Source organism: Ailuropoda melanoleuca, chromosome 2, assembly GCF_002007445.2.
Source record: "Ailuropoda melanoleuca isolate Jingjing chromosome 2, ASM200744v2, whole genome shotgun sequence".
Lineage (NCBI taxonomy): Eukaryota > Metazoa > Chordata > Mammalia > Carnivora > Ursidae > Ailuropoda > Ailuropoda melanoleuca.
Genome location: NC_048219.1, coordinates 187,863,892 through 187,891,405, shown reverse-complemented (window position 1 = coordinate 187,891,405; position 27,514 = coordinate 187,863,892). Strand labels below are relative to the sequence as shown.

Below are 27,514 nucleotides of genomic sequence, written 5' to 3'. Positions count from 1 at the left end.
GATAAAGTAACACACAGTGAGGCTCATAGATCTTAAATTCGATCAGGGAACAGGTATAGACTAACACAGGCTTGTTTCATGTGTGTTCTAATAAATAATGACTGTGCCTCCTACCATGGATTTGTAAATCCAAAACCATATATTTTATTTGCGGATCCAACTGGCTGATTTCAGCACAGGCTATTGGGTTATCCTGTAAATCTGAATTGTATTATAGTGATACATTGTAAATAAACATGGGAAATAGTCATCTTCTTGAGTAATCAAAGCAATGTAACCAAAGGAAGTCTGAGTTACACTTTCCTTCTTACTGAATTAGCAGGAAGACAAACCAACAATCTCGCAAGTCCCCAGTGAGCATAGGGCATGCGCTTACAACTGCTGTAGCCAGTTACGCGCAGTGGTGTGAGGTAGGGCAGCACTTCCCCGAACGATCGGACCACCTCTGTGAAAAACAGAATGGTCTGTTCTGAAAGACTAAACAGCAGCTGAACTGTCCTCTTCAGCAAGTCTTTGTCCTGAGAAAGAGACCATAGTTGATTTTTTTCTTTAACTTAAGGGCTGTAGCCACCAGATGCCATGTGTGTTTCTGGAATGAGAGCCAGTGTGGACAAACCAGCTGTGAAGGACATTAATGGCACAAGTGGGGGAACTCAAATATGGAATGAGTGCGAGATGATATTAACGCTTGGTATTAATTTTCTTGGCTATGGTGTTGTTATTTTGGCCAGGAAGGAAAATGGTTTTTTCAGGCATACCTCCTGAAGTTTTTAGGGATGGAATTCCATGATGCCTGTGATTTACTTTAAAATACTTCAGCAGTTTAAAATGCATAAAATGAACCAAAATATACTATGTTACCTAGAAAGTCTATTCCTAGGAATTTTTCCTAAGGAAATAATTGACAAAAATGGATCAAAAATGTATAAAGATCATTATGCCAAACAGCAATGAGAAATAGCTTGAATGGCTTATAGTAAGAGAAAATTAGGTTAATTAATTTAATTAAGATTAACTCAATAAGCTATCAGCTGGTCATTTCAAAACAACAGTTAGAGGGGCACCTGGGTGGCTCAGTCAGTTAAACATCTGACTCTTGATCTCAGCTCAGGCCTTGATCTCAGGATTATGACTTCAAGCCCTGTGTTGGGCTCCATGCTGGTTTATGGAGCCTACTTTAATAATAATAATAATTAGGAAAATAGCAAATTTGGAAAATTACTTATAACACAATGCTGATTTAAAAATCAGAATATAAAATTGTGGGTCTTATTTGCACATTGTTACACACATGAGAAATTGTATTAGGGTGGTAGCATTAAAGGTGTTTTGTTTTCAATTCTTCCTTAGTGTTATCTTTTCAATAGAAAGATTGTAACTGTAAACAAGTACTAATAGAAAAAAATGTCAGGTGCTGAAGTTGGAGGTTTTATAGATGCACCGGCTCAAAGACCAATCCACAATTACTCAGATGTTTGATTCTTCTTTCTTTAGGACATCTTGGAGTACCCGGGGAGCAGGGCTTTCCCGGTGTTCAAGGGCCCACAGGACCACCCGGAAGGCCAGGCCTACCTGGTGCCTCTGGACCACCAGGATGTCCAGGTATTTTGAAAGGGGCCTGGAAACTTCCAGGGCACTCATCTGGATCAGAAAGAGCCAATCTTCCCTTAGACCCAGTTTCAGATGGGATTCTGCCCCTTCCCAGACCTGTGACTTTGGACAAGTCACTCACACTCACCTGTTCCTCATCCGTAGGGTGGAGCTAGTCCAGTCCCATGGGGTTGGTCTGGGAGTAAACCAAGCCAACACCTGTTAAGAGCCTAGCAAGGTGCCAGGCACAAAATGATGGGCTGACAGATAAAAGCTCCTTTCCATCCCTCCGTAATCCCCCTGCCACTCAGATCCTGGTTTTCTTTTCTCCTTTAGGCTTAAGGCACATATCACATTGACAACACACAACATTTTAATGGCTCCTCCTCTTGCTGATTCAGAATATAGTAAAAGTTTAAAATTATAAATGGCAACTGCAATCACACCAAAGTGATTTGCTCCATCTGAGGTTAAGTGTACTTTTCTTTCTAGAGTCAGGAGGTCTAGGGGAAAAAAGTGGTAAGACAATGTTTCCAGTTGCCCATCTGTGAAGAGCAGAGATGACCTTCCCCGTTAAGGTAACTCATATCTCATCTAGGTGTCTGCAGAACTTCCCTTTCATCCTCAGGTAATCAAGGGGTGCCTGGGCTGCAGGGACCTCCAGGAGAAACAGGGGATCTCGGGTCAAGAGGCATGATGGGAGATCCAGGGACACCAGGTCTTCCGGGAATAAAAGGTGAGTGGAAAGGAAGCCCGACCCGTGAGGGCAAATTGATGGCACCTTTCTTGTGCTGAGTGATGCTACTCCTGGTCACGGCTCCTTCCTCTTTCCCACAGATGCCCATTAGCTCCTTCCTCTTCTTTCTCACTCAGAGCTTCAGGCAGGGCATTGAGGCTCTCTACCTGCCTTCTACCAAAATGATGGCACTGCCATCTTTGAGAACATTTCCCCCAACTGTTTTCTGTAACGTTCGGGCCTCTTCACTTATTCTCTCCTTAGATAGTTAAGCTCCTATTATGTTCTGGATTGTGGGTTAGACACTGGGTGTACAATTCTGAAGAGAATAGACATTGTTCCTGCCTTCATGGATCTCACAGTGTAGTCAGGGAGATGTATTAAAAACATTCATGTAAATAAATCTACATTTACCAATTGTGATATGTGGAAGGAAAAGAATAAAAATGCTATGGAGAAAGGGTTACCAATATTGTTTATCTTTGTTAGATAAAGAAACATTTTTTCCTGGTTGAATTTTTGGTCTTTATGGGTAATAGTAAACTGGTTATAAGTTTGGTTACAATAATACCATATATCCTACCATAGGTCCTATATATTTGTTATTAATAAAGCTTCATGCCTCTCCATTCCTTACTCCTTTTCAGTCCATTTCTTCCATTTTAGAAAAAAAAAAAGTTTTTCCTGGGTACTTTGTGTACAATTCTGGCATAGCACCTATGTCCTATACATTTGTATGTTTAGAGGTCTTTCTCACCAAGTAGAATATGATTTTTATACCCTTGGCACCCAGCAGATACCCAGTAAGTCTACTGGATGGTTATGGTATTTTTAAATTTGTGAATAAATTTATAAATAGAGGCTTGGACAAGTAGAAGGAAGGACAGCCGAGCTAGTAGCTATGAAGTTGAGGGTCTTCGTTGAATAAGCAGATGAAGGTCAAGCTTTACTTGTTAGATTTCTATACCTAAGCTCCTCTCTCTCCTCCTTCCTCCCCTTAGCTTCTACTAGTTGACTCATCCCTGTACTAAATTTTGGTCAAATGGAAATTAACTCCATTCAGAAGAGTTGGAAACCCCCCTTTGGACTTAATTGTTTTATTGTTTTGAAAATCCAAATTAAAATTTTCCACACTTTCATCTCTTCCCTCACCAAATAGCTTTCAAATACTGTTTGTCTTCCGACACACAGTGGTGTGGTATGTATTATCTGGTACAATTCTGCAGAGAGGGGGGCTCTTTATTTTGGAGAGCTGGTACCTTATGTATTTCCATGTAGCCAAATATCATTTGGCTTCTGGTTCCCATAACTAAACATGACATCTTTGTACTGTTCTCCTCCCTCTTCATTGGCATTTAATGCAAAGTCCGGTGATTTGTGATAAATTTAGGATCTCAAGCAATGTCATAAATTTTTTATGTTAAAAGTTAATCTAACGATTGTGGCTGTTTGCTGTCCCGGGAAGCCCCATAGCCCCTGTGGGGTGTCCTCTGACAATTTCTTGAGTGTCTAGAAGATGAAATTGATGAAAACCCAAAAGAATACATTTCCATTATTAACCACTCCTACTGCATTTCCCCTCCATCTCACCCTCCTAGTTTAATAAAAATAGCAAGGATTTTCAAACTTCCCAGTGCCATAACAATAGCCACTCGGTTTGACTAAAATGACCAGGCTGAGGTTACTACTGTTGATTTGTCCTGCTCTTGAATTAGTTTGCATTTATCACACAATTGCACTATGATATGTTATTAAAAAACTAATAGCCAATGATGTTGACTGAGTAACAGAATTACTCAAAAAATAATCTCCAACCACACAGAGTTCTGCACTATAAAATAATGAGTTTGTCAAGAGAAAGTGAGGAAATGAGTCTGTCAACCCAAATATTCCCCCCAGCATACAGACGAATGCCATAGTCGGCCTCCTGGCCAGGCAGCAACACCGTTTCTCTGCAAACAGCCCAATGAATGACCGGTCTCTAAACACCAAACCAAACCAAACCAAACCAAACCAAACCAAACCAAACCAAACCCTGAATACATTCCTAAAAATGAAAACATCCAAAATATAAATCCATTGTTGCACTTTATCCTGCTGATATAAAAATGAACCACACTCCGGCAGAAACACTTTGATCTGAGAAACTAAATATTTGAAGTATGTTCTAAATAAGTCAAGGGGACTGATTTTCTTGTTTGAACAAACCAGCTGTTGAACTCCGAAGCTGTTTGCTCTGCTGGAACGGGCCATATGGATTCTGAGTCCTGCTTGTGTTCAGGCAGATTTAAACTCTAACTTAAACATATGCTAAAAATGGCTTGATTTGTAGATTTAAGTGTTCAAGCACATATGCCCTCTAAAGGGAAGACACTCTGTTCCTTTGGGCGTTCATGAGATTGGAATAATGAGAACCTGAAGACAGCTATCTGCTCCATGACAACTGCAAAGATATGGAGTGGGTTGTCTTGCCTGGTGGCAAGCAAAATGTTTCCTCAGAAAAAAAGCCACCTCGAAATGTCTTTTATCTGGAAAGAAATACCATGCATGTTACAGCTGTGGAAATCATGGGAATGTTCTCCCCCCTTCTCTACGGAGGGGGGGGTGTCCCTTCCGGCCCTGCCCCCACAGCACTTACCACTCCTGAAGTGATTGCCCATTTGTTCTGTCAAGTCAGGGACTGCTTCTCTCGTGCTCTCCATTGTCTTGTCAGCAGCTGTCACCAAGTACATTTGGGGCCGGAAACTCCGGGGTTTGGGAGACCATGTCTCAGTTGGCACTTCTCTAGTTTCTGAACTAAAAAGCATATATATTTTATTTCAGAATCTGTTTTGTTACATTTTCAAATGTGTTTGACCATTACCTATAGTTATTTGGGTCCCTTTCCCATTGGCTTTCACGTTCGGGTGACCAGATGTCTGGGTTTGCCTGGGACAAAGGGATGTGTCAGGATGCCAGAACTGGGCAAGCCCCCCCTCCCCCAGGGATGAGGTGGTCACCTCATTAAAAGTATAAACCTGAACAAAGGCCACTGGGGATAGAGTAGCATTTTCAGGCTTTAAAACAAAAGAAATCCTCAGTAAGAACCCAGTCTCCGAGTGGGCTGGCTAATCGGGAAGGAGGCTGTGATTCCCATTAGGGCTGGAGCAGAAGGTTTGATTCTCTGATGGTAGGGAGAGCGCCCCAGCCCATGAGCATAGGGAGGTGCAGCCTTATGTGAAGGGTGTTAAGCAGGAGGACCGCCAGAGAGGTGAATAAAAAAATCCTCATTACCAAGGAATGTGCTTTGTTAGCCTAATTGCCTCTCATCTGCCCTGTATATATTTTATGCATGAACAACTTTCTGATTCAGAGATGGGATTGATAAAAAGCTTTCAGTAAAAAGGAAAAATTGCCCTTAAAATCCTACCCAGATGTAGCTGCATTCAATTTAGAAAGATAACATTGGGCCAGACAAGGGTCGGCCAGTTCAACAATGGTGAGGGGCTGGACCTGTGACAGCCCAGGATCTGGATGCATTGATGGGACAATGGAGAGTTGGCAGAAGCTGAGACATTCCACCCCAGCTAAGTCCCCCAAGCCATCAATCTTGGTGGCTTCAGCTGGAGATCAAAACACATTGAAATAGCAAAGTGTTCTCAAAAAATTTATTATCATTTCAGATAGATTGCAATAAATATCCGGATTTGGCCGATGAAGAAAATCTGTGTGTTCTTTTGGTGCAAACTTGAAACGTTGGCTCATTAAGAGAAAGAGGATTGAAAAATAAACTCAGCCAGAACTGTGAAAAGTGGTTAGGAAATAAGAGCTTTAGGAAAAATAAGGGTGCATTCCCATTTTGGGGGGGTTGGGGATGAGAGAATATGGCTCATTTGCACCAATCTAAAGTTTGAGTTTAAAAATAGAATAACTGTCCATTTCAAGGACTGAGAATAAATAGAGTGGAACTAGCTAAGTGTTCCCTCTTTTAATAAGAAGCCCACAGAGGACTTGCATTAATGAGTAGATAATAATTAGCACCTAAATTATTTATACAGAAATGGATGCCTCTAACTTCACCAAATCTTATTCCTCCCATAAATCTTTTTTTTTTAAAGATTTTATGTATTTATTTGACAGAGAGAGAGACAGCCAGTGAGAGAGGGAACACAAGCAGGGGGAGTGGGAGAGGAAGAAGCAGGCTCCCAGCGGAGGAGCCCGATGTGGGGCTCAATCCCAGAACGCTGGGATCACGCCCTGAGCTGAAGGCAGACGCTTAACGACTGAGCCACCCAGGTGCCCCATTCCTCCCATAAATCTATCAAAGAAATGTAACGTGCAAATAGAGGTTGTACCCCCTCCTTCTGACAGCTTTCTCTCCACCCATTCATGCCCCAGCCCTCCCTGTGGCACATTTTCTCATTCATTCATTCATGCGTCCACTCACCCATTCAACCAACACTTGTTGAACACCAGCTGTGTGTCAGGAGACATCCTAAATGGGGGCATGGGATGACTAATAAGACCCGATCTTGCACTCAAGTAATTTACCCAAAGTAATCCAGTCACCCAGAGACTTGCATGTTGCATGGCGTGGGACAGACACAAGCAGAAGGGCATCGAGGGAACTCTGTGCAGGCATCGTGGGGTAGCTGAGGGCCGTTTGATGTGTGCTAGGGCATTACGATTGCAAATGACAGGGATGTGGTCCTAAACTGAGTGATGGGCTGGCTGGCTCTCAGCCTTTGATGAAGATCCACCGATGAATTTGGAAGGTCACCAGGTTTGGCCAGGGACTGAGGAGAAGATTCTTTTCCCCCAAGTCAGTGAGACAAGACATGTATGAATCACCTGGTGGAGGGCTCAACTCCCAGAAATGTTCTGTACATATCAGTTGTCTACCTTCTTCCCTTCCTCCCTCACTCCTTCCCCTCTTTCTTTCCTCTACTCCCTCCCTATAAATCTATACACTTATGTAAGTATCTATATAATATAAATGTATTATAGATACTTTAAGCATTTATATATTAATGAATCTATAGATTTATAGGTACTCAGTGTTCAGTGACACCTTACGTAAAGTCAGACTGGCCGGTATCTCCTCGGAGATATCACGGACGCCTGGCAGAAAGAGATCATACCTAATTACGGAGACTGGAGTTTTCACTGATCGTTATGAAATAAATTTAGTTTCAGTAAAGAGGTATCAGGGTGGTTTATTTTGAAAGAAGTAGTGGTAAAGAAATGGTGCCAACCAAACTTGTCCTGCAAGCTTCTTCTTTCTGAGTAGCATGGACTTGAAGAGAAGTTAGGTAGGTCATATGTTCCCTAGTTTGCCACAGACCCCACCTGTCCTTATTGTATTACTACCTTTACCCAATTAGATCCTGAAGAAATTAGTATCTACAGACCATGGTGAAGTAATTGGTCCTGAGCCTGGGAGGAAGGAGGCCTGGGTTTGCTCCGGTCCAATCTCTTGTCTCTCATCTAGGATCAGTTCATTGTCATAGAGCCTAAGGTCCCTTCCTACACCAAGATTCAGTAATTCTAGACTGTATCTGGATAGAGAGGGAGATGTCCACGATATGGTCATAAACCAAGAGCAGTATGTTAAAACCAAAGAAATGTATTAAGCTGTCTTGCAGAAAATGTCCATCAAATGAATGTGTCAAATAACAACCACTGGCATGGATTTAGCCTTGATAGCGACATCTAGATAGTGCGACCTCACGGCTCCTGCCTGGAGAATCTCTCGGTGGCCATCAGCGGTACTCTTGCCTGGTGGCTGGTGAACTTCAACACTGGGTCTTCCCTGGTGGGTCACAGGCCTGTGATGTGTTTCAGGTTCCTCTGGGTCGCCTGGTCTGAACGGCTTACATGGTTTAAAGGGTCAGAAGGGAGCCAAAGGCGCTTCAGGTAAGAGAAAATCCTTTGCTAGAGATGGAACCGCGGTCAGCAGACTGTGAGATACTGCTGGTATTCCTCCACTGCGCACGATCTGGGGAGGCGAACTAAGAAGCTGGCTTAGCTGAGAGACACAGTATTGCACTATGATTAGTAGTGAAGACAACTTCTCTAAAAGGGACCCCTGAGAAACCCCAGTTTAAGAAAGAAAGGCTGGCTAACAGTGACTTCTGTTGATGTCACTTGGGACGATCTGCTGAAAATATTCTGAGTAATTGCTAAGGTGGAACTCAATTTTTAAATGTTACAAATAACAAAGAGTTGGGAGGTTTTTTCCTTTGGGTATTAAGTGTAGCGATGGTGAGTACGACCACATGGGTCTAATGAGTACTTTCCGCACCCCCAATAGGCTGCAGCTAAAACAAGTGCCCTGAGCATGATGCCTTGATCTTTGCTACCCCGAATGGGCTCACCGTCAACAGGGCATTTGAGCTGATTCTGGTGTCTTAATGTAGTGCCCGGTTGTTGCTTTAGCGTCTCAGAAAAACAGCTCACAGTCAGACAAGGTGGCTGGATGAGACACGGAGGTTTGAGGGTCCTTGGGCAGAGGGTTGGGTTGTCACGCCACCGAGTTTGACGCCGTTGCTGGGACAGAGACAGAACCTTGATACAGGTGGAAGGCCAAGAATTAATTTAGGTCACATAGGATTCATTTTGGCTCCTCCAAATAGTCTGATAAAATATGTGCCTCCCCCAAGAAACCAATGGCATTGTCCCTTTTCAGTGTGGAACGCCACAGTGTTGCTATTTACATGCTAGTTTCCACCTTACATTTCAAACCAGTGTGTTCCCGATTCCTTATGGCTGGCTCTCATTTGGTTTCGCTCTTGCTGGGGTAGAGGTCGGAGCATTGATCTGCTGTTGTTTTTTTGTTTTGGGGGTTTTTTTTTGGTTTTCTTTTAGTGGGAAATAACCATAAAATAAGCCTATGGCCGACCTGTGGCCGTCCCTGTGATGGGGCGTAAGAGGTTACGTGACGACCGACCCACGAGAGTCTGCAGCCTTGCCGGCCACCACTGCAGCAGGTCTGGTCAGTCTCAGCACAACCCGCTGGGTCCCTGTCACCCCGTCCGGAAGGAGTTCTTTTCCAGGAGCCTCAACAGGGACAAACAGGGAGAAGACGCAGTACTAATGCTGTTTTCCTCGCCAAGGTCTGCACGAAGTGGGCCCACCTGGTCCAGTGGGCATACCTGGGCTGAAAGGAGAGACGGGAGACCCTGGGAGCCCGGGAATTTCTCCCCCCGGCCTTTCTGGAGGAAGAGGTCCCCCCGGCCCTCCAGGTAAGAAGCAGCATGCTTTGCCCCTCTTAATAACTAAATCAAAACCTTCCAAATGTGATAAGGCTGACATCCAAACACATCCCTCCTCAGGGAGACCTGGATCACCTGGTCCTGCAGGTGCCGCAGGAAGAGCTCCTGAAGGGGACATTCCTGACCCAGGTCCACCCGGAGATCAGGGACCTCCTGGCCCCGATGGTCCAAGAGGTATGAGAAAATCCTGGCAAAGCGTGGTGACATTCCCTTCCTTAGACGCTGCCAGCTCTGGAGGGACGTAGGACCAGAGAATGGCAGAGTTGAAGCCCCTTGGCAGCCCCGTCAGTCTGGCAGATGGAAAAGGCAGGAATTGGGCAGTGCTGGGCCGTTAGGACCAAGCCCCGGCCGGAGCTGTCCCGCACCAGCTCTCCGGGTACACGCTCTGACTCTGTGGGCCTCTCCCCGTGCCAGCGCCAGTGTGATGCTGAGCATAGGGGGGCAGAAGCATCCAGCAGGAGGGAATCTCACGCTGCCTATGGGTCCCCAGCACCTGCCATGTAAACCACCGCCCCCGGCCAGCGTGACCGTGCCCGGGCCTAGCACACACAGAAGCAGAGTCTCTGCAAGCGTTGCTCGCAGTGCATGTTGTTCCTCTCAGCACGTGGCAGCAACCAAGTCCAGCAAGGCAATATTTCACGGAGTAGGGTCTGACCGGAGCCACCTGGGGCCTGGGGACGAGAGCGTTGGTGCCGTGGGCTTTTGCAAAGTGCAGACAATCATGTTCCTAATAGCTCACAGAGCTCCTTCAGACAGATCCAGCCCGCTGCCTTTATGTCTTTAGGATTTAGACAGGATGGGCTAAAAGATATGTGATTCTATTTGACACTGAGAAAAATTAAAATGCTCAAAAATACTCTAGGCAGTGTAGGAGCTAAGTAGGAGAATTTGGACTCACTCCCTGGGTGTAGGCACCTGTCTTCAATTAGGATTAAAAGCATTTAATTGAGTGAATATTCCTTTTCCATCAGCCAGATTTTTCTCAAAACCCTGTCATCTGTGGGTCTGTCTGTTTGCCCATCTGTCCTTCTGTCCATCCATCCATCCTTCTAGCTATCATATTAAAGCAGTGGGATGACAATGCACAGAAAAGCCATAAAGCCGGGCTTCCAAAAGGACTGGCTTGGAAGGGAAAGAAGGCTTTCCTCAGGCTCATTTGTCTGACGGTTACTAACGGACCATTTACACCATCTCCCAGCTTGGGGCTCCATGAGACAACCCCTGTTTCGCTTCTGACATAATTGACTTTTTTATTCTTCTCATTCTCTCCATCTCTTGCTTGCATTCAGTTACTTTTCTTAAGAAGCTCTCAGGCTGCCTACAGTCACATTTGTCTTTGTCTGAAAGAAGCTATTTGCCTCCTCCCTGTGGTCAGGAGCACCTGGGCCCCCAGGCCCCCCTGGGAGTGTTGACCTTCTGAAAGGGGAACCAGGAGACTGTGGTCTGCCGGGGCCTCCAGGTCCCCCGGGCCCACCCGGGCCTCCAGGACACAAAGGCTTCCCAGGATGTGATGGAAAAGATGGCCAGAAAGGTAGGAATGCAGGTTGTTCCTTCAGTAGTCATGAAGACTTTTGTTATCTTGCCTTCAGGGTCTGGGGTTCTGCTCCCCGGGGAGGTAACTTCATTTCCTATGGACGTAGTCACTGAGTTTCCAAAGTGTCCCGATTTTCCCAAAGAGTCTTAAGGTTTGGGTAACAGTTGGACAAGTAAGAAGAGGAAATACAAGTTCATCTTCAGACCCTAATAACACACTTAATAACCTTCTAGAGCAGAACTGAACAACAGAAATATAATACAGGGGCGCCTGGGTAGCGCAGTCGTTAAGCGTCTGCCTTCGGCTCAGGGCGTGATCCTGGCGTTCCGGAATCGAGTCCCACATAGGGCTCCTCCGCTGGGAGCCTCCTTCTTCCTCTCCCACTCCCCCTGCTGTGTTCCCTCTCTCGCTGGCTGTCTCTCTGTCACATAAATAAATAAAATCTTTAAAAAAATATATATATATATATATAATGCAAGCTACACATGTAATGAAAAGGCATGGTAGACACATTTTAAAAAGTAAAAAATAAGCAAAATGAACTTTCATATTTCTTTTAACAATATATTCAAATATTATTGCTTTAGCATATCATCATTGGTATAAATTATCAATGCAACGATCAGGGCTGTCTGTACGAACTACTTCCTCTCCCAGCTAAGACGCTCTCCTCCCCAGCTTTGAAGTCTGGTGCATGTTTCATGCGTACAGGACAAGCCAGTTTGGACACGCCAATTTCAACTGTTCAGTAGCCACATGCGGTTGGTGGCTTCTGTATTGGACAGTTTGGCTTAGACTGCTTACCTTGCTCTTTTATATTCATGAGAGAGTCTCCATTATTGAATTCCCCTGCTATTTAAAGCTAAAATATATTTTTTAAATTCACTTTTACCTAACTGCTAATATTTGGGGATGTTAGTCTTTGGTCACCAGGTTTCAGAGAATTATTCAGTTCATAGAACTTTTTCATTGGAAAGGAACCAGTAATCGTTATCCATCTTAACTCCCTTTTGTCATAGATAAGGAAGCTGGATAGAGAAGCAACTGTCAAAGTCAGCCCAATAACTGGCACCCTGCCTGACTTCTGAACTGAATGTAAAATAAAGCGAAAGATTAGGACAAAATTGAAGATCAAAATTACCATGAGGCTGCCATGAATACAGTGCAAATGGCATCCCTGTAGTGGTGCAGTACACAACCTGCACAACAGTACACGACAACCCTCTTCAACTTTATTAGCAATAAAATCAATTGTAGAGAATGTGGCTTATATCTGCAAGTGTGTGGGCTTCCAATTAGGGAATCCCAGAATTAGACAAACATGCTAGCATGCTAGTCACCAAAAGGAACCTTGTTCTTTTCCCAAATATGACACTCCTTCTTCCCATTTGCTCCTCTAGAGAATGAACCTCAGCCTGGAAATATTCTTCAGGATTGGGAAAATAGTATGCAGTATAAATAACAGTGACCAACAAAAGGATATACAAGGACTTAGAAATATTGATGAAACCACTAAGCATGCTTCTTAACTCCCATTCCACTGGGCATATGGTCCAAAGAGGCTTTAACTGTGGAAAGGAGGAGGGAGTTTCTTCAGTTTACCTTTTCAGACTGAAACAGTGGGAAGTATTTGATCCATTCCGAAAACATTTGTTAGGTACCTACAGGAATACAACTATGAGCAGGTTTAAACTGTCCCCACTCCTACTCAGTGCAGAGTTTCATTGGGGAAGACAGACACTCGCACTAAAGGACCCATCAAAAGAAACTGACAGGTGCTCTGAGTAAGGGCCACTCTTCTATGACAGCACATCGAGAGCAAGTGCAGTTGGGCTGGGGTCCCAGACAGGGCTTCCCCGAGGACGTGAGGCTTGCTGGGCGCAGAAGAAGAGAAGGAACCACACGCTCGAGGCACTGAGTGGCTGGCAGGGGTGACACGGGGGATTGTGAGGAAGACAGGCCGGAGCCCAGGGCCAGGACGCACATCGTCCCACATGGCCGAGCACCGTCCCCTGTTTTCCCTTCACTTCCAGTCCTCTGTCTCCAGAGAAAGTTCAGGATGACAAAGCTTTTCATTCTGTTTAGTCTCATCTTGATCACGAGACCATTTTCCTTACTCTGTTTGACGGACTCTCGTGTTTCCTTCAGACAGAGACAGCTCTTCTCAGCTTTACTGAGAAGAAAAAGTGAGAGGCTCATCTGGATTCCTGCCTTTGCCCTGAATTCTGTTGGGGTGAATCTCTGAGTTCAGACCACCTGACTGTCATTGTCTTGATTTTGATCCGTTCCTGTGTCCCCGTCTTTATGTTCCCTTTAGGACCAATAGGATTCCCAGGGCTGCAGGGGCCACAGGGACTTCCTGGCCCCCCTGGGGAGAAGGGTTTACCTGGCATTCCAGGCAGAAAGGGGCACCCTGGTCTTCCAGGTAAGCTCCTAATGTCTGATGATCTCACCCAGCAGCCTACATACAGCCTTTTGTTTCAATATTTACCATGAGGGTTGGCTTGAAGCACGTAATTATTCTGAAATTGCCTGCAATTTCTCACGAGTTAAGCTGCATTTATTTCAGGCCTCACTACACAATCTTATGTTTTGTAAACTAATATTTATTATTAGATTGAGTAAGTTTGCAAATTAGAAGTTGATTTTACAGACAACATTTCTAAGTTAAATAAATCTGCGTTCCCTCACACAAGAGGCAAAGACTGATTTGATTACTGTATGGGAGGACCGTACTCATGTCTCTCCCTGAATTCCCATGGATTTTCCTAGATGTTTATTTAACTTTTTCTGTAAAATACATTAGTTCCTACAAAGACGAAAAGGCTATTCAGTTTAAGCTCAGTCAACAACATGTTTTCAACATAGGGTCAGAATAGGCCAAGGAAGAGCGGGAAGGGCAAGCAGACATGCGTATTTGAGATCGGCAGAAGCCCTATCTTTTGAGATCTAAACCAATCTTATGGTAATGTGGTGTCCGTTCGGAATACCTTGCAATCCCTAAATTAGCACTGTAGTCCGAAGACTGAATAGATCGCACTGCTTTACGATGGACCTCAGAACAAGATGACCTTGGGTCCATCTCCTATCCTGTAATACTTGGCCAAATAATATGAAGCCTGCCAACGAACAGAATTTCTACGTATGTTAAATTAGGGCATATTTGCTATAAGAAATCAACTCATTTTATATGGTGCAGGAGAGCTTCATTTCACATTTTTCTAGATATGCAGGCTCGATGACTAAATCATAGCTGCTCTTGTCAGTAACACGGATTGGACTTCACTATGTCATTAAGATGCTGTCATTCTGCGTATCATTGATGCTGTCCTCAAGTTATTATGTATATTCTCAAATAACCCATTTCGTTTTTGTCCTAACTGACAAATTTAAAATCTTTTTCCACCGCATGAAAATCGTTGCGTGGCTTCACCTTTTGACTTTGGACCTCTCCAGGTTCCAGAGGTAAGCGCTGCTATAAAATTAGTAATTTCCTCTAAATCTGGCTTCTACTTATTTCCATACTGGCCTTTTCACTGTACTTGTGAGTTACACTTTGTCACGTTTTCATAGATGGGGTGCTGTGATTACATGAGGTGTCAGTGCCTCCACTGCCCCCTTACGGATACGGTAACCCCGTATTAGAGCATCCTAAAGCCGAGCCTCTTATAGCTTGTCAAGGCGGAGTCGACACTCAGCTTACGTAATTTCAATTCAGGCAGAGTGTGAGTGCTTCCTCTGTCAAATGCTACAGTACAAACCCATGTAAGTTTCTTTTATAAATTCTACAATATAAATACATAGAGCATCCCGAAAATAAGTAGTGTCAACAACATGAAAAGATGGGTCCTTCACACCCAGTAAGGGGCTGTGACAAGGTTTTCCCATAACATCCAAGTCCATTTCCAAGGAGCAAATTTCTTTGTGTGTTACCGTGAAAATGCTGTTATTTTTTTCAACTACGTGTTCACCACAGTGCAGAAACAACATATTATTTCGTCTCTGGGGTTTTCAAAGAGACTCAAAAGAGTTTCATAAAAGAAGGAAAGAAACACATGGAGTGCATGCATTTGTTCTTTCCAGGCATCCTCTTATTAACCTTAGTGAAAACTTGCCCTGAATGCAGGGTGCTTACACAAGAGACACTTTGGCCCCTGCCATTCAGCTTCTGGTTTATTAAAAAGTGAAGATGGGGCACCTGGGTGGCACAGCGGTTAAGCGCCTGCCTTCGGTTCAGGGCGTGATCCCGGCGTTGTGGGATCGAGCCCCACATCAGGCTCTTCTGCTATGAGCCTGCTTCTTCCTCTCCCACTCCCCTGCTTGTGTTCCCTCTCTCGCTGGCTGTCTCTATCTCTGTAGAATAAATAAATAAAATCTTAAAAAAAAAAAAGTGAAGAAAAGCAAAATCAGAATTTAAAAAGAATCCTGCTATTTTTAATGTTTATATTTAAACATTACAGCTCCGGGATGCCTGGGTGGCTCAGTCAGTTCAGCGGCTGCCTTCAGCTTAGGTCATGATCCCAGGGTCCTGGGATCAAGTCCTGCATGGGGCTCCTCGCTCAGTGGGGAGCCTACTTCTTCCTCTGCCTGCCACTCCCCTTGCTTGAGCACCCTCTCTCTCTCTCTGACAAATAAATTAAATTAAAAAAAAATAAAAATTATAGTTTCATATTTAATAATTCCACTTCCGTCCTTTTAGTGTCTCTCTGTGTCTGTGTGTATGAACTCATTTGAAGATAACTTCGGAACCCTAAATATGAAGCACGAGCCAAATGCCCACCACCCCTACTCCACCCCCACCTCCTATTCCCTTATCTGCTTCCTTTGCTCCACCAAGACTCACAAGGTGATTCAGGGAAAATAGGAAATATTCGTATGCATCTCCCTCAAGTCACCCAGAGTGGAAAAGCCACAGTTTACATTAAACTGTGCGTACCATAAAAATACACCCAACTCAGTGTTGGTTGTGGTTTCATACAATATTTTATAAGAGATTAAATTCCAAACAGCTGACAAGGGTTCAAGTCTGTTTTTTTCCTTTAGATTATTTATTTGAGAGCAAGAGAGAGTGTGTGCGCATGAGCTGGGGGAGGGGCTGAAGGAGAGGGAGAGAGAGAATCTGGGCTCTCAGTGGGCTCCCCACTGAGCATAGAGCTGCATGTGGGATCCATCCCAGGACACTGAGATCATGACCTGAGCTGAAATCAAGAGCCAGACACTCAACCACCTGAGCCACACAAGTGCCCCAGGTTCGAGTCCGTTTTGCACAGTCGTTCTAACTACTGTGTAGCCTACGTTGTCACTATGGCCACATTTTCTACAGTTTTCTTGCTGCCTAATCACTGCTGTTCTTAAACTTATTTTGCACATTTGCATGAATTTTAGGAAAACTACAACTGAGAAGCAGTGTGTTTTTAAAATATGTTGTATTTCTTGGAATTCAACACATGGATGTGAAGAGTTCTGAGGGCAGTATGGTGTCCTGGTTAAGCACACAGGTTTGGAGCCAAGCCATCTTGGATTTTAATCTAGACTCTGCCATGTGTTAGCTGTGTGACCTTAGATATGTCGCTTATTTACCTGAGCCTGGGTTTTTACCTGTAATATTCTAATAATAGCAGCGCATACACACAGGTTTGTTGGGAGCCTTTAATCATTAAACACTTAGCATGGGGCCCGGTACATGATAAGGCCTCCAATAAGTGTTAGCTGTTAGCATTATTGGTTATTGTTATTATGATTTCTTTTCCCTTGTGGAGTATTTGCAGGGTGACTGAATGAAACTTTAGGAAGAATATCTTAAAGATGTGAACATAATCAAGAAGGAAACACAGAGCAGTGATTCTCCAAGTGAGATCCCAGATCAGCACCATTAGCTTCACCCGGGAACATGTTAGACGTACAGATGTCGGGTCTACCCCAGACCTACGGGCTCAGAAACTCTGGGCTCTGACCAGCCGGCCAGGAGATTCTGATGGGCTGAAGTCAGTGGTGAACAGTGGTGCAGCCCTGGCTGACACCGGAGACTTCCGGGGAGCTCTCCCACTGCTACCTGTGACTGGAGCCCAGTAAAATGTGCCCCAAAAGTGGGAAATCCAGTGAAGGTCACCAAACGGTTGCTGCCCCAACCAGCCTTCGCTATTCTGTACTTCTCTGGCTTCCTCTGAGATCCTATTCACTCAGTCAGTCGTATTTAACACGGTGCCTTCCGGAAGTTTCTCATGTGCCCCACAGTGAACAGAAGCCCCTCCCACATAGAGCTTGTGTTGGGTTGTTGAACACCTGATTCTTCCGTGTCGTGTCGGCAGCCCGTCTAGCTGGAGAAGGCAGAAGGAGCTCGTTTGTAAGGCTGGAGCCCGTCACACAAGCAATGATTGCAATTTCAGGTGAGCCAGGGCCGCCCGCCGACGTGGAGTCCTGTCCCCGAATCCCCGGGCTTCCCGGGGTACCAGGCCCAAGAGGACCAGAAGGAGCCATGGGGGTCCCTGGAGCGAGAGGGCCCCCAGGACCAGGTATGAGGTTGGCGCCCGTTGTTCATGCTGCCGGAATGAGTGTCTAGGCGTCTTGTTATGTAGCTTTTAGCACGGAGCCTAAACAACTCGCTGAGTACGAAGCAACGTAATTTCCTTCCTCTGAGACATTTTTCTTCGTTTCTCCCAAGTTTGATCACGCCCTCACTGGATCGGCACAAGCCTGCTATTTTTATGCTGAACTCCTACTTGAACCTCTCCTACGTGGGCACCTGTGGGGCGCAGGGTTTTGAAGCCTTTTAGTCAAGAGTAGGTGCTCTGTTAATAGTCACTCGTAGCTGTTGACTCGGTTTTGAATTACAAACACTTGAACTGGGGCTCGGTGGAGCAGAACCGGCCCAGGAGAAGGGGGAAGGAGATGTCTCGCTTGGAGGAGGGAGAGAGAAAAGGGGAAGGGTCTTTCTAAATTATGGCCATGACCAAGTGTTCGTTTAATTGCTCAGAGCACTGCTCATGGTCAGGGTAGCAGGATCCGTATTTACGTACTTCAACCAAACCATCCCTTTAAAAACTATCTTCCAGATGCTTTATTTTCACAGATCCCCACCACACGGGTCAGTGACAAAGAAATTAGGGAGTCCGGGCTGGTCAGCTCGAGGTCACTGATCACAATTCAGGCCAATTAGCAGTGGCCGTGTTTCTAGACAGGCTGCGTGCAAATGACCCGAAGAGGCACGTGGCCCTTCTCTTCCCTGGTTTCCCACTGCGCAGGTGTGGCCTTGCCTCTTTCTGGCTCAGGGCCAAAGGAATTGGAAATAGAACTTGAGTTTTGCATCACCTGTTTTGTGTGTGTGTGTGTTTCCCCAAAGCCAAACAGCTAAGGGCCCAAAAGACATCCCCTCTGCTGGCATCCAAGTGGTTGTCAGGTAGTGTCTGGAACAGCCGTGGAGCCTCCCTCGGATGGCTGTAGGGTTTGTCTTGTTCGTATTTGCTGCACTGCATCTGTGTTTATGCACTGAGTGAACTGGGTGTCAGCTGGAGCAACTTGCGTTAACAGCGCGGGGGACCCTGGGAAGCGAGCTAGTTCTTCGTCACCCACGGCATGCATCGAGCTCTCCGTCCATCACAATCACTCGTCACTCAACCTGCTTTTAAAACCAACCCCCTGGTTGTGTATATATTTGCCATTGAGGGCTGGGACCCCCAGCCCCCCCAACACCCCTTTAAAAAAATCCACTTTCAAGTAGAAGATATGGCCGGGAATGGGGTTCTGCAAATTCTTTCAGTAAAGACTTCCAGATCTGCTGCACGCTTTAGAAAGTACGGTACTAGGTGTTGTGGGCAATACAAACATGCATAAGATGAGTTTTTCTCCCCCTCCAGGGCCTCACACAACCTCATGGCAGAAAGAGCTGGCAGAACATAAGTAACTCTAAATAATGGGAAATTATATTTGTGTTTTCGAGGAGTTGCTGGCAAAGGCCTGAGGACAACGGGACAGGGAGAGGTGAACTTTCATGCGGAGGGCTGCAGGACTGCCGAGACCCAGGCAAGAGCTGGCCTTTGAACAGAGCCTTTAAGGAAAGATGGGGCTTTGAGGAACCAGAATTGTCCAACAGGGAAATGGCAGGGCGCAGATGGGGTAGGTTGGCCTAAGAGCCTGGTAACCAAGTCAGTGGCTTCCTTGCTACTCAAAGTGTGGTTCGAGGACCAGCAGCAACTCCGGCACAGACCTACCAAGTTAGAATCTGCATTTTAACAAGATCCCAGAATATTTGTATGTATATTCGAGTTTGAGAAACCCTAACCATATTCTATGAGTGCTGTCCTTAAAAGAGTCAGCTAAGAGCGACACCATCCCTAGTGACTCAGTCCTCACTGTAGGCTAAAGTCTGGGGGGGGGGGGCTGGACGCAATATTGATGCCTTCTCCCAGACCAACAGAAGGCAGAGGGAGGCAGGGCCCAAGGATCAGTGTTTTGGAAACGCTCCCCAGATAACTCTAGCGAACAACCAGGGTGAGACCCACTGCTGCCCCCAGTACCAGCTGAGACCCGTCGGGTGGCTGGGCTCACCCATTGTGGCTTTGGAAAAGAGCCAAAGAATGAAAATGAGAAGAAAAACCAAATGGGCAAATAGTTGTCTTGGGCACATACAAGATTCTCTCTCCATAGACAGCGAGCTTCTGAACGAGGGCTGACAGGCTACATGGTCCTAGCTGAGACCGATCACCTGTTGTCTCTCATTCTGCCCGACTTGGGGTCAGATGGGCTCATCCAGTTGCAGGTGGCTTCAGAAGGGTCTTCTCTGGCTTCCTGTGCCCTCTGCTAATTGATGTCACTGACCCTGCCTGCTGGCAGTGGGGATACCTGAGGCCAGCGTTGTGCCACAAAATGTGACTGTTATGTTAAAAAAAAAAGCAGGTGCACAGCCCTCCCCACAAGGTGCCTCCCATTCTTCCCATGGTCTCACGGCAGGACTGTGCTGCTCCATAGCTCAGTTTCCCCGGGGCTCCCTTCTGCCCTCCTCCCAAGGACAACTCCCAAGCCAGGGTTCCCTTTCGGCTCCCTCTTCTCTGATACGGGCCTCCAGGTCTTGCTATTAAGGACCCCTCTTTCTGCAGTATGTTCTTCGGCTCCCTTACCCGGCCTGTTTCTGCTGGCCACCTGGATACATCGGCCACACTGTCCAGTCTGTCTCGAGGGTCTGAAGCGGCCGAACCCTGACTGACTTGGGTCATCTGCAGGGCATGTGGCTCGTCATCGGGCCTTTCCCGAAGGCGGTTCTTTCAGCTTGGTGTTGGGGGCTGTATGTGCCGCCCCCGAGGTCGGTTACGAAGGTTCAGCCCCGTTAGGAAGGACCACCTCCACTTCAAAGGATGCTGTTGGCTTCCTCTTGTTTTCCCTCCCAAACCTCTTTCCTTGCTAAGCTGGCTCTGTAACCAGGTGCTGCAGCCGAGAGCTATACAGAAAAAAAGAAGGTTCTGGCTCTTTCCGGCCCCGTGTGAGTGGGTAACAGCCACACTAACTATAACTTCTGTCTGTGGAGCGTCCTCCACCATGGAAGGCCTCCTGTTTTTCTGCTCACACGTCTCTTTGATCTGCAACTTTCCTTCCCCGGGTGTCCCTCAAAGGCTGGGGCTTCCTGGGATGAACACAGAGGTGGTTTCCGTATCGATTTGAACTGTTACTGCCTAATGGACATCCCCACATCCGAGTGTGTTTAATCTTCAAGTCAACATGTGACGCTCTCCGAGGAGGTAATCCATCAAACACTGGAGGGCTTTTAGAGGGAGCTCTAGTCCTTAAAACAAGTTCCAGGTGGAGAACAAGTCCACATAGGGAAAGCCGTGGGCACGCAACTCGGTTAGCAAAAGCCTTCCTTCCAATCTCTGGAAACCGCCTGACAATTTTTCCAAAGGGAACAAAGCCTATATCACAACATCTGGTGGGGAGCTTTTTCCCCCGACCGGTAGTGATCTCGCCGCACGTTGGTATTTCAGGAAGACGCCTGCTGCCTTTTCAGTGATCAGCCTGTTTGTTCCTTGTCAGCACTCGGGCAGCCCTTTCCAGAACAGCACCATGACCCCATGTTGCAATCTTGTGGGGTGGGAGAGACAAAAGAATGCTCTGAGCTCACCATCGGGGCCCTGTGTTCCTTCCAGAGTAACTGATGTTCTCTTTGAAGCTGGTGGCAAGGGATGTGCCAGCAAGCACACAGCGGCCCCGCCCAGAAAGAGGTCTCTGCCCAGTTACTGGAAAGGAGAGGGCATCTCTCAGCCAGATGCGGAGAGGGAAAGGTTTCCTTTCTCACTTACTGAATGATAACCATGGACAGAACGCAGTCCAGGAACTGCATGACAACCCAAAAGAATTTGTTTAAAACCTAAGGAAGCAGGAAGTGAAATGACAGCACCCCAAAAGCCAGGCATACTGGGGATACCCACACCAGCTCTACCAGCATGGGATGTGGAGGGGACGGACTGGCTGGTGGTGGGGAATGGAGAAGGAGGTTGGTATGGAACATTCTCAGGCAGACTGTCTTAGAACAATATTTCAAAAGTGAGGTTTGGAGGGGTATGCATTTCAAATGGCTATAAGAGGGGGTCCTGTGTGAGACAGGAAATCGAGTGGGATGTCCAGCTGATCACCCGAGCATGGCAGTCCCCTGCTCTCAACCCTCAGATGGATCCCCCTCCCTTGAAGAACAAGTCCAAGAGTGAAAACGTGAGCCCTCTCTGACTTCATGGTTGGTTTTAGCCTAATTCGTGGCAGAGAGTGAGCGAGAGAGGGAGAGAGAAGAACTGTTGGAAACCAGAACCCTTGGGAGGGCTAGTAATTCAGGGAATTCAGGCTAATGGCAGCACACTTCTCTACAGGCAAGGACCATGTCTGCTACCCATGAAAGGAGGTTGTGGCTAATGAGTTGATGCCTCAGACAAAAGTAACCAAACACTTAAAGAAACCCTCCAATATCAGTGTGACTGCTGCCAGACACCCCCTCCCCCTTTACGTCCTCCAGGGGGCGCACCTGAGCTCCTCAGCTTGTCATGAAGCAGGCTGGATGGAGGCTGGTGGAACCTGGCCTGGGAGCGGTTCCTCAACACGCAAGATCAGCTCTGTCACCTTCCTGAGCCTCAGTCTCCCCACTGGTAGGCTGGCATACGACAGCGCCTGGTCATGTGGCTGTTGAGAAGACCGAATTGGTTAAGCCATGTAAAGAGGGGTACCTTCCACCTTGTAAACCCTCAATTATTATTTTTAAAAATTGCTACTTTGACCTTGCTCCAAATTTAACTTGACTCCCAATTGGATCCTATTAAAGTTTACTTATTCCTCCACTGAGCTTTCTTAAAAAATCATTATTAAGGATATTTAATTATAGAAGTCATATATGTTCGATACAAAAAAATTAAACATACAAGAATATGAAGAAACGTGAAGACCTCTCTCCAACGTCTCCCTGGTCTGGCTCCAAATCCTTGCTCTGCCCATGACTGGCTTATTACTTAAGCAGATGACCTCTCAGAGCCTCATGACCTCACCACCAAGTGGTACAATCCCGATTCCGTGTATCTGGGAAGATGACATGAGAGAATGCAGTGCAGTCCCAATGGGGAGCCCCAGGCCGGCCCCTGATACCCATGCTGGAAGTGCTAGCAGGTGTCATACTGTTCTCACCACTGCCATCGTAAACTGTCGTGCAGGGTGCAAAGGAGATTCTGGGCCGGATGGCAGGAGGGGCGAGGATGGCCTCCCAGGGCCTCCTGGGCCTCCTGGAAGCAAAGGGGATGCGGGAGAAGCCGGATGCCCTGGAGCACCAGGTAAAAATGTTCAGCTTCTCTTCTCTTCTTTGACACCGTAGTTCTGAGAACTGTGTACGAGATCCCTGGCCTCTCAAGCAGCTTTCCAAACTGATCCTATTAAAAGCATTTGCCTTAGATGTGGACTCACCAAGTATTAGGGAGGCGGAAGCAGCAAGAGCGGAACAGGATGAATCCCCCCCCCATGATGACCGATCCTCACCCATCAGAAAGATGAGTCAAGGCCCTTTCCCCACATTTAGTATTTCTCCAAACCACCATGCATTATCATAAAAGACTCAAGTTATTTTAGCTGTTGCCTTTTCCAAGGCAAGCCTGGCGTTGGGTGTGATCGCCACTGAGAGGCCGTGCTGACGGTGGGGGTGGCGGGAGTATTCTCACCCTCCAAGACTGGCCGAGTCACTAGGCCTCGGTTTTCTGAGTTCACTTCATCTTTTTTTTTTTCTTTTTAAAGATTTTATTTATTTTATTTATTTATTCGACAGAGAGAGACAGCCAGTGAGAGAGGGAACACAAGCAGGGGGAATGGGAGTGAGAGGAAGAAGCAGGCTCTCAGCGGAGGAGCCTGATGTGGGGCTCGATCCCATAACGCCAGGATCACGCCCTGAGCTGAAGGCAGCCGCCTAACAACTGCGCCACCCAGGTGCCCCCTGAGTTCACTTCATCTTATCGCACAACCGTGGGTGCATAGAATACAAGGCTCCTCCTTAAGAACAAAACTGGGGAGTAGGCACTGGGTGAGGAGAGAGAAGACATAGTCATTTATACATAAGTAATAGGAATAATACATAAGAATAGTAATTTGAAATATAACGAGCCAGGTAACGTGCCGGGCGCTGGGGACCCGAAGACTCCCAAAGACTCTTCGGAGAGGATCTCCCGGGCTGGTAATGAGAAGGGGTGAAGGGGGCTGGTAAAGTCTGTAACAAAATGGAGCCTACAACTCAGCTTCAGTCAACTGCTGCGTGTAGAGGGGAGGCCTCCGTGCTGCCTACGCTCTGCTTTCCAAGTCCGGGAGCACCGCTCGCACAGTCCGGACAGGGCAAACACGGGAGCAGCCCAGATCCAGCACTCAAGCTACCGCGTTGTAACCTCTGGTTTACAGTGTACATGGGGAGAGCCTGCCAGTCTTCCAGAAACAAGTTAAAAAAATAAACAAACAACTTTGGTTTCACCTTTGCTCTTGGCAGTTGGAAGTAGCCGTTGGCCTCCTTCAGTGGGTCAGCTCCGTAGAGACACCAGAGGAGACCGACCCCACTCGTTGCGTAGAGCTATTCATTTCCCACCTGCCAGCAAGAGTGCCAGAACTGGGCCTTCCTTCCCCCTCCCTGTCTCCTAAAAGAAGGTCCAAGTGCTACATGTGGATCCCAACCCCTTGCCTCTCCTAGATACGCCAGAACTGTGGGAGAGGTCTGGGAGGGGGAAGGAAGACCCGCTTTGACAATCACCAGGGTCCCAGTCACATGGCAGGGGTGACACCACCCCATCTTTTTCTTCTCAGCATTTATCACTTCCTAACACATTTTATGGTTTGTCATTTCTCTTGTTCAAGTAGAATGTAAGCTCTAGGGCGCAAGGAGTTTTGTCTGCTCGCTGTTTCTTTGTGGGGTTTTTTTGTAGTTTCAAGTTCTTATTTAAATTCCAGTTGGTTAACATAAAATGTAATATTAGTTTCAGGAGTAGAATTTAGTGATCCATCACTTACCTGGGATCCCCAGGGCTCATCCCAACAAGTGCCCTCCTTTGTCCCCATCAGCCATTTAACCCATCCCCCCTCCCGCATCTGTTCTTACACTAACTTAATCTGACCACCTAGAAGATGCTTGGAGTAATTGCTAAGTGAGTTGTTGGTCTGTTTTGCAGTCACCGAGGGCCGTGTCGTGCTCCCCTCTGCTCCTGAGTGCTCAGAACGGAGGTGCTCGGAAGTGCTTGTTAAAACAACCCCCCTAACCTGCCTCCATGTTTTTTCTTCATTCCTCCAGGCCCTCCTGGGCCCACTGGGGACCCCGGGCCCGAAGGGTTTGGGCCTGGCCACCTCAGTGGCTTCCTCCTGGTTCTCCACAGTCAGACGGACGGAGAGCCCGCCTGTCCCGCGGGCATGCCCAGGCTCTGGACGGGCTACAGTCTCTTATACCTGGAAGGACAGGAGAAGGCACACAATCAGGACCTCGGTATGTGTGCGGCGCGTGGTCGCCCATGTCTGTCGCTTGGGGTACAGCCTTTGGGTGAAGTTTACAGATTCACCAACGTCTCCGGGGATCCCTCCTCTCCCGTGGAAGAGGAGGCTGACTCCCAGAGAGTTCTGTGAAACGAGATCCTGTGGGGCGCTCATTCTGGCTACAGTAGTTGTCCTCCGGCTGCTTATTTTTAAAAATGATCCTTCCTCAGCAGGTTAAATTTAAATCTTACACGAAGTGTAGTTTTTACTTCCAAATGTACATTATTTAATCAGGACACGGTCCGTTCCTGTGTTTACGTGTCCAGCGGTGCCTCCGAGGAGCCGGGGATTGGCTGATTGGCATCAGCGGCACCCGCTCCCCGCCGCGCTCCAGCTGCTTGTTTAAATCACAGACCTTGATTTTGGGAGTCATCCCTGGGTGCTATTTTCTTTCTTTCCTTCTTTCTCTCTTTCTTACTTTCTTTCGATTTGTTTATTTGAGAGACTGCACAGGTGCGCACAGGAGCAGGTGAGGGGCAGAGGGACAGACACTCAAGTCGATTCCCCGCTGAGCTGGGAGCCTGACATGGGCTCCATCCCAGGACCCCGAGATCATGACCTGAGCTGAAACCAAGAGTCAGATGCTTAAGTGACTGAGCCACTCGGGTGCCCCACTTGTAGATTTGTAAGCTGCAGGGACTGATTTCGAGTCAGGAGTTTAATAAAACCCAGGTGCTGGCAAACGCTGTTTTTCCCAGATCATGGTGGTTGGGTCACGGTGGGTGCAGGAGGGACAAGACAGCAGGGGGCGCTGATGGAGGGGGAGCCTTGTCCCTGCCCTCACTGGGCTATGACCCCTGCTGTTAGCAAGTGTCCTCAAGGAGTGCAAGCCTAGGGACGGCAGCTACTGAAGGTCACTCTCCTCTGGGCTCAGCCCAGGCCTTCCCATTAGAGGGCGGGGGGGGGGGTTTGCGGAGGAAGAAGTGATGTTTAATATCTTGGCTCTATTTACTTCTCTCCTCCTCACCCTTCTGCCTCCAGTCTCCTCCCCACCTGGCCTCTGTTCCCATCTGTCTCCTCCCACACCCGTCTAGCCAGAACCTACTCGCAAAGCTCTTCAGAGCTCCGGGGGGCATAAGATCGAAGCTCCTTACGAGACAGACAAAACCCACAGCCTCTGGTCTGACTCCTTTCTGGGCACCCTGAGACAGAGACACGGACGTCCTCTGCCCCCTTCCCTCCACGGAATTCCTTTGAGTTTGAGCTCCAGGCTCCCTCACCTCTGGTCCTCTCTCTTGCTGTATATCCTCGTCTGAATAGTCACCATCTTCACACCTGGCCAAATCCTGTCCCTGTTAAAGGTCCTAGCGTGCAAGGATTCTTGCGGTTAGCCTCCCCGAAGTCCCGGTGCTCGCTCCTTCTCATTCCTAGGGCTGGCCGTGTTGTATGTTCGTGGCCCAAACGCTCCACCGTCTCCCCAACCAAGTCAGGGCATGAGTTTTGTGGGCACAGAGCTGGAGTAACCGCACCCCGCCAGCAGCAGGCGCACTGCTCGGCTGGTGAGGGAAGGAGCAGCGGAGGAGCGGAGGAGGGCTGGCCCGGGACCAGGCAGGTGGCAGACACGCTCAGGCGCACAGCCGGCCCTGCCGGCCGCAGATGCGGCTTCGGCTGGGGCGTCCGTCTGGGCGGCCGCGAACGGCACCTGCGGGAACGGTCCCCGCGCACAGCGGGCCTGCGGCGCGCCCGCCACATTGCCTCGTCTTCCCTCCCAAGGTCTGGCAGGGTCTTGCCTTCCCATGTTTAGCACGCTGCCCTTCGCCTACTGCAACATCCACCAAGTGTGCCACTACGGCCGCAGGAACGACCGGTCCTACTGGCTGGCCAGCGCCGCACCGCTGCCCGTGACGCCGCTCGCCGAGGAGGCCATCCGCCCGTACATCAGCCGCTGCGCCGTGTGCGAGGCCCCGGCCCCCGCCGTGGCGCTGCACAGCCAGGACCAGTCCATCCCCCCGTGCCCACGCACCTGGAGGAGCCTCTGGATCGGGTACTCGTTCCTGATGGTGAGCCCCCGCCAGAGCCCCCGCGCCTGCCCCTTCCACCCGGGGTTCCCGGAGCTCTGCCACACGGGACAGACAGCACTGGGACATGGGGTCGTGAGACCACCCCAAACCCTAGCCTGTGGAGTTGCAGGGCCATTCTCTTTCTTACTGCCGATCCAGTTTGTTGTCGTTGTTGTCGTTTTAATGATTTTGCCTGGGTGTAGACGTTGCCTTTGCTTCCGCCCTCAGAAAAAGTGGTTTCATTTTGTGGGCGTGGCCCACGACCCCGACTCCTTTCCTCGGGAGATCCCAGTTCGCTCTTTCTGGGATCCTTTGGGAGGAAAAATGTGAAGTTAGGCCCAGCCCTGCACGTGGCACGGACTGGGTCTGGGGTCGTCCGCACGCGTCTGAG

General features: G+C 47.7%; 1 protein-coding gene across 7 annotated transcripts in view; it reads left to right on the top strand.

Annotated features, from left to right (window-relative positions):
• Positions 1 to 27,514, top strand: part of COL4A4 (collagen type IV alpha 4 chain) — a 130,190-nt gene that overhangs the window by 97,860 nt on the left and 4,816 nt on the right. For 4 of the 7 annotated variants that reach the window (XM_034655281.1, XM_034655282.1, XM_034655279.1 and 1 more), the window contains 12 exons: positions 1,495 to 1,602; positions 2,219 to 2,326; positions 8,150 to 8,221; positions 9,421 to 9,549; positions 9,640 to 9,753; positions 10,955 to 11,110; positions 13,431 to 13,538; positions 14,570 to 14,578; positions 17,500 to 17,625; positions 22,789 to 22,905; positions 24,888 to 25,076; positions 26,837 to 27,123. In XM_034655281.1, coding sequence (XP_034511172.1) covers positions 1,495 to 1,602; positions 2,219 to 2,326; positions 8,150 to 8,221; positions 9,421 to 9,549; positions 9,640 to 9,753; positions 10,955 to 11,110; positions 13,431 to 13,538; positions 14,570 to 14,578; positions 17,500 to 17,625; positions 22,789 to 22,905; positions 24,888 to 25,076; positions 26,837 to 27,123 — 1,523 coding nt within the window. Of the gene's footprint in view, positions 1 to 1,494; positions 1,603 to 2,218; positions 2,327 to 8,149; positions 8,222 to 9,420; positions 9,550 to 9,639; positions 9,754 to 10,954; positions 11,111 to 13,430; positions 13,539 to 14,569; positions 14,579 to 17,499; positions 17,626 to 17,774; positions 22,562 to 22,788; positions 22,906 to 24,887; positions 25,077 to 26,836; positions 27,124 to 27,514 lie in introns of those variants that run through there. The other 3 variants (XM_034655284.1, XM_034655283.1, XM_034655285.1) reach the window with 3 other exon arrangements.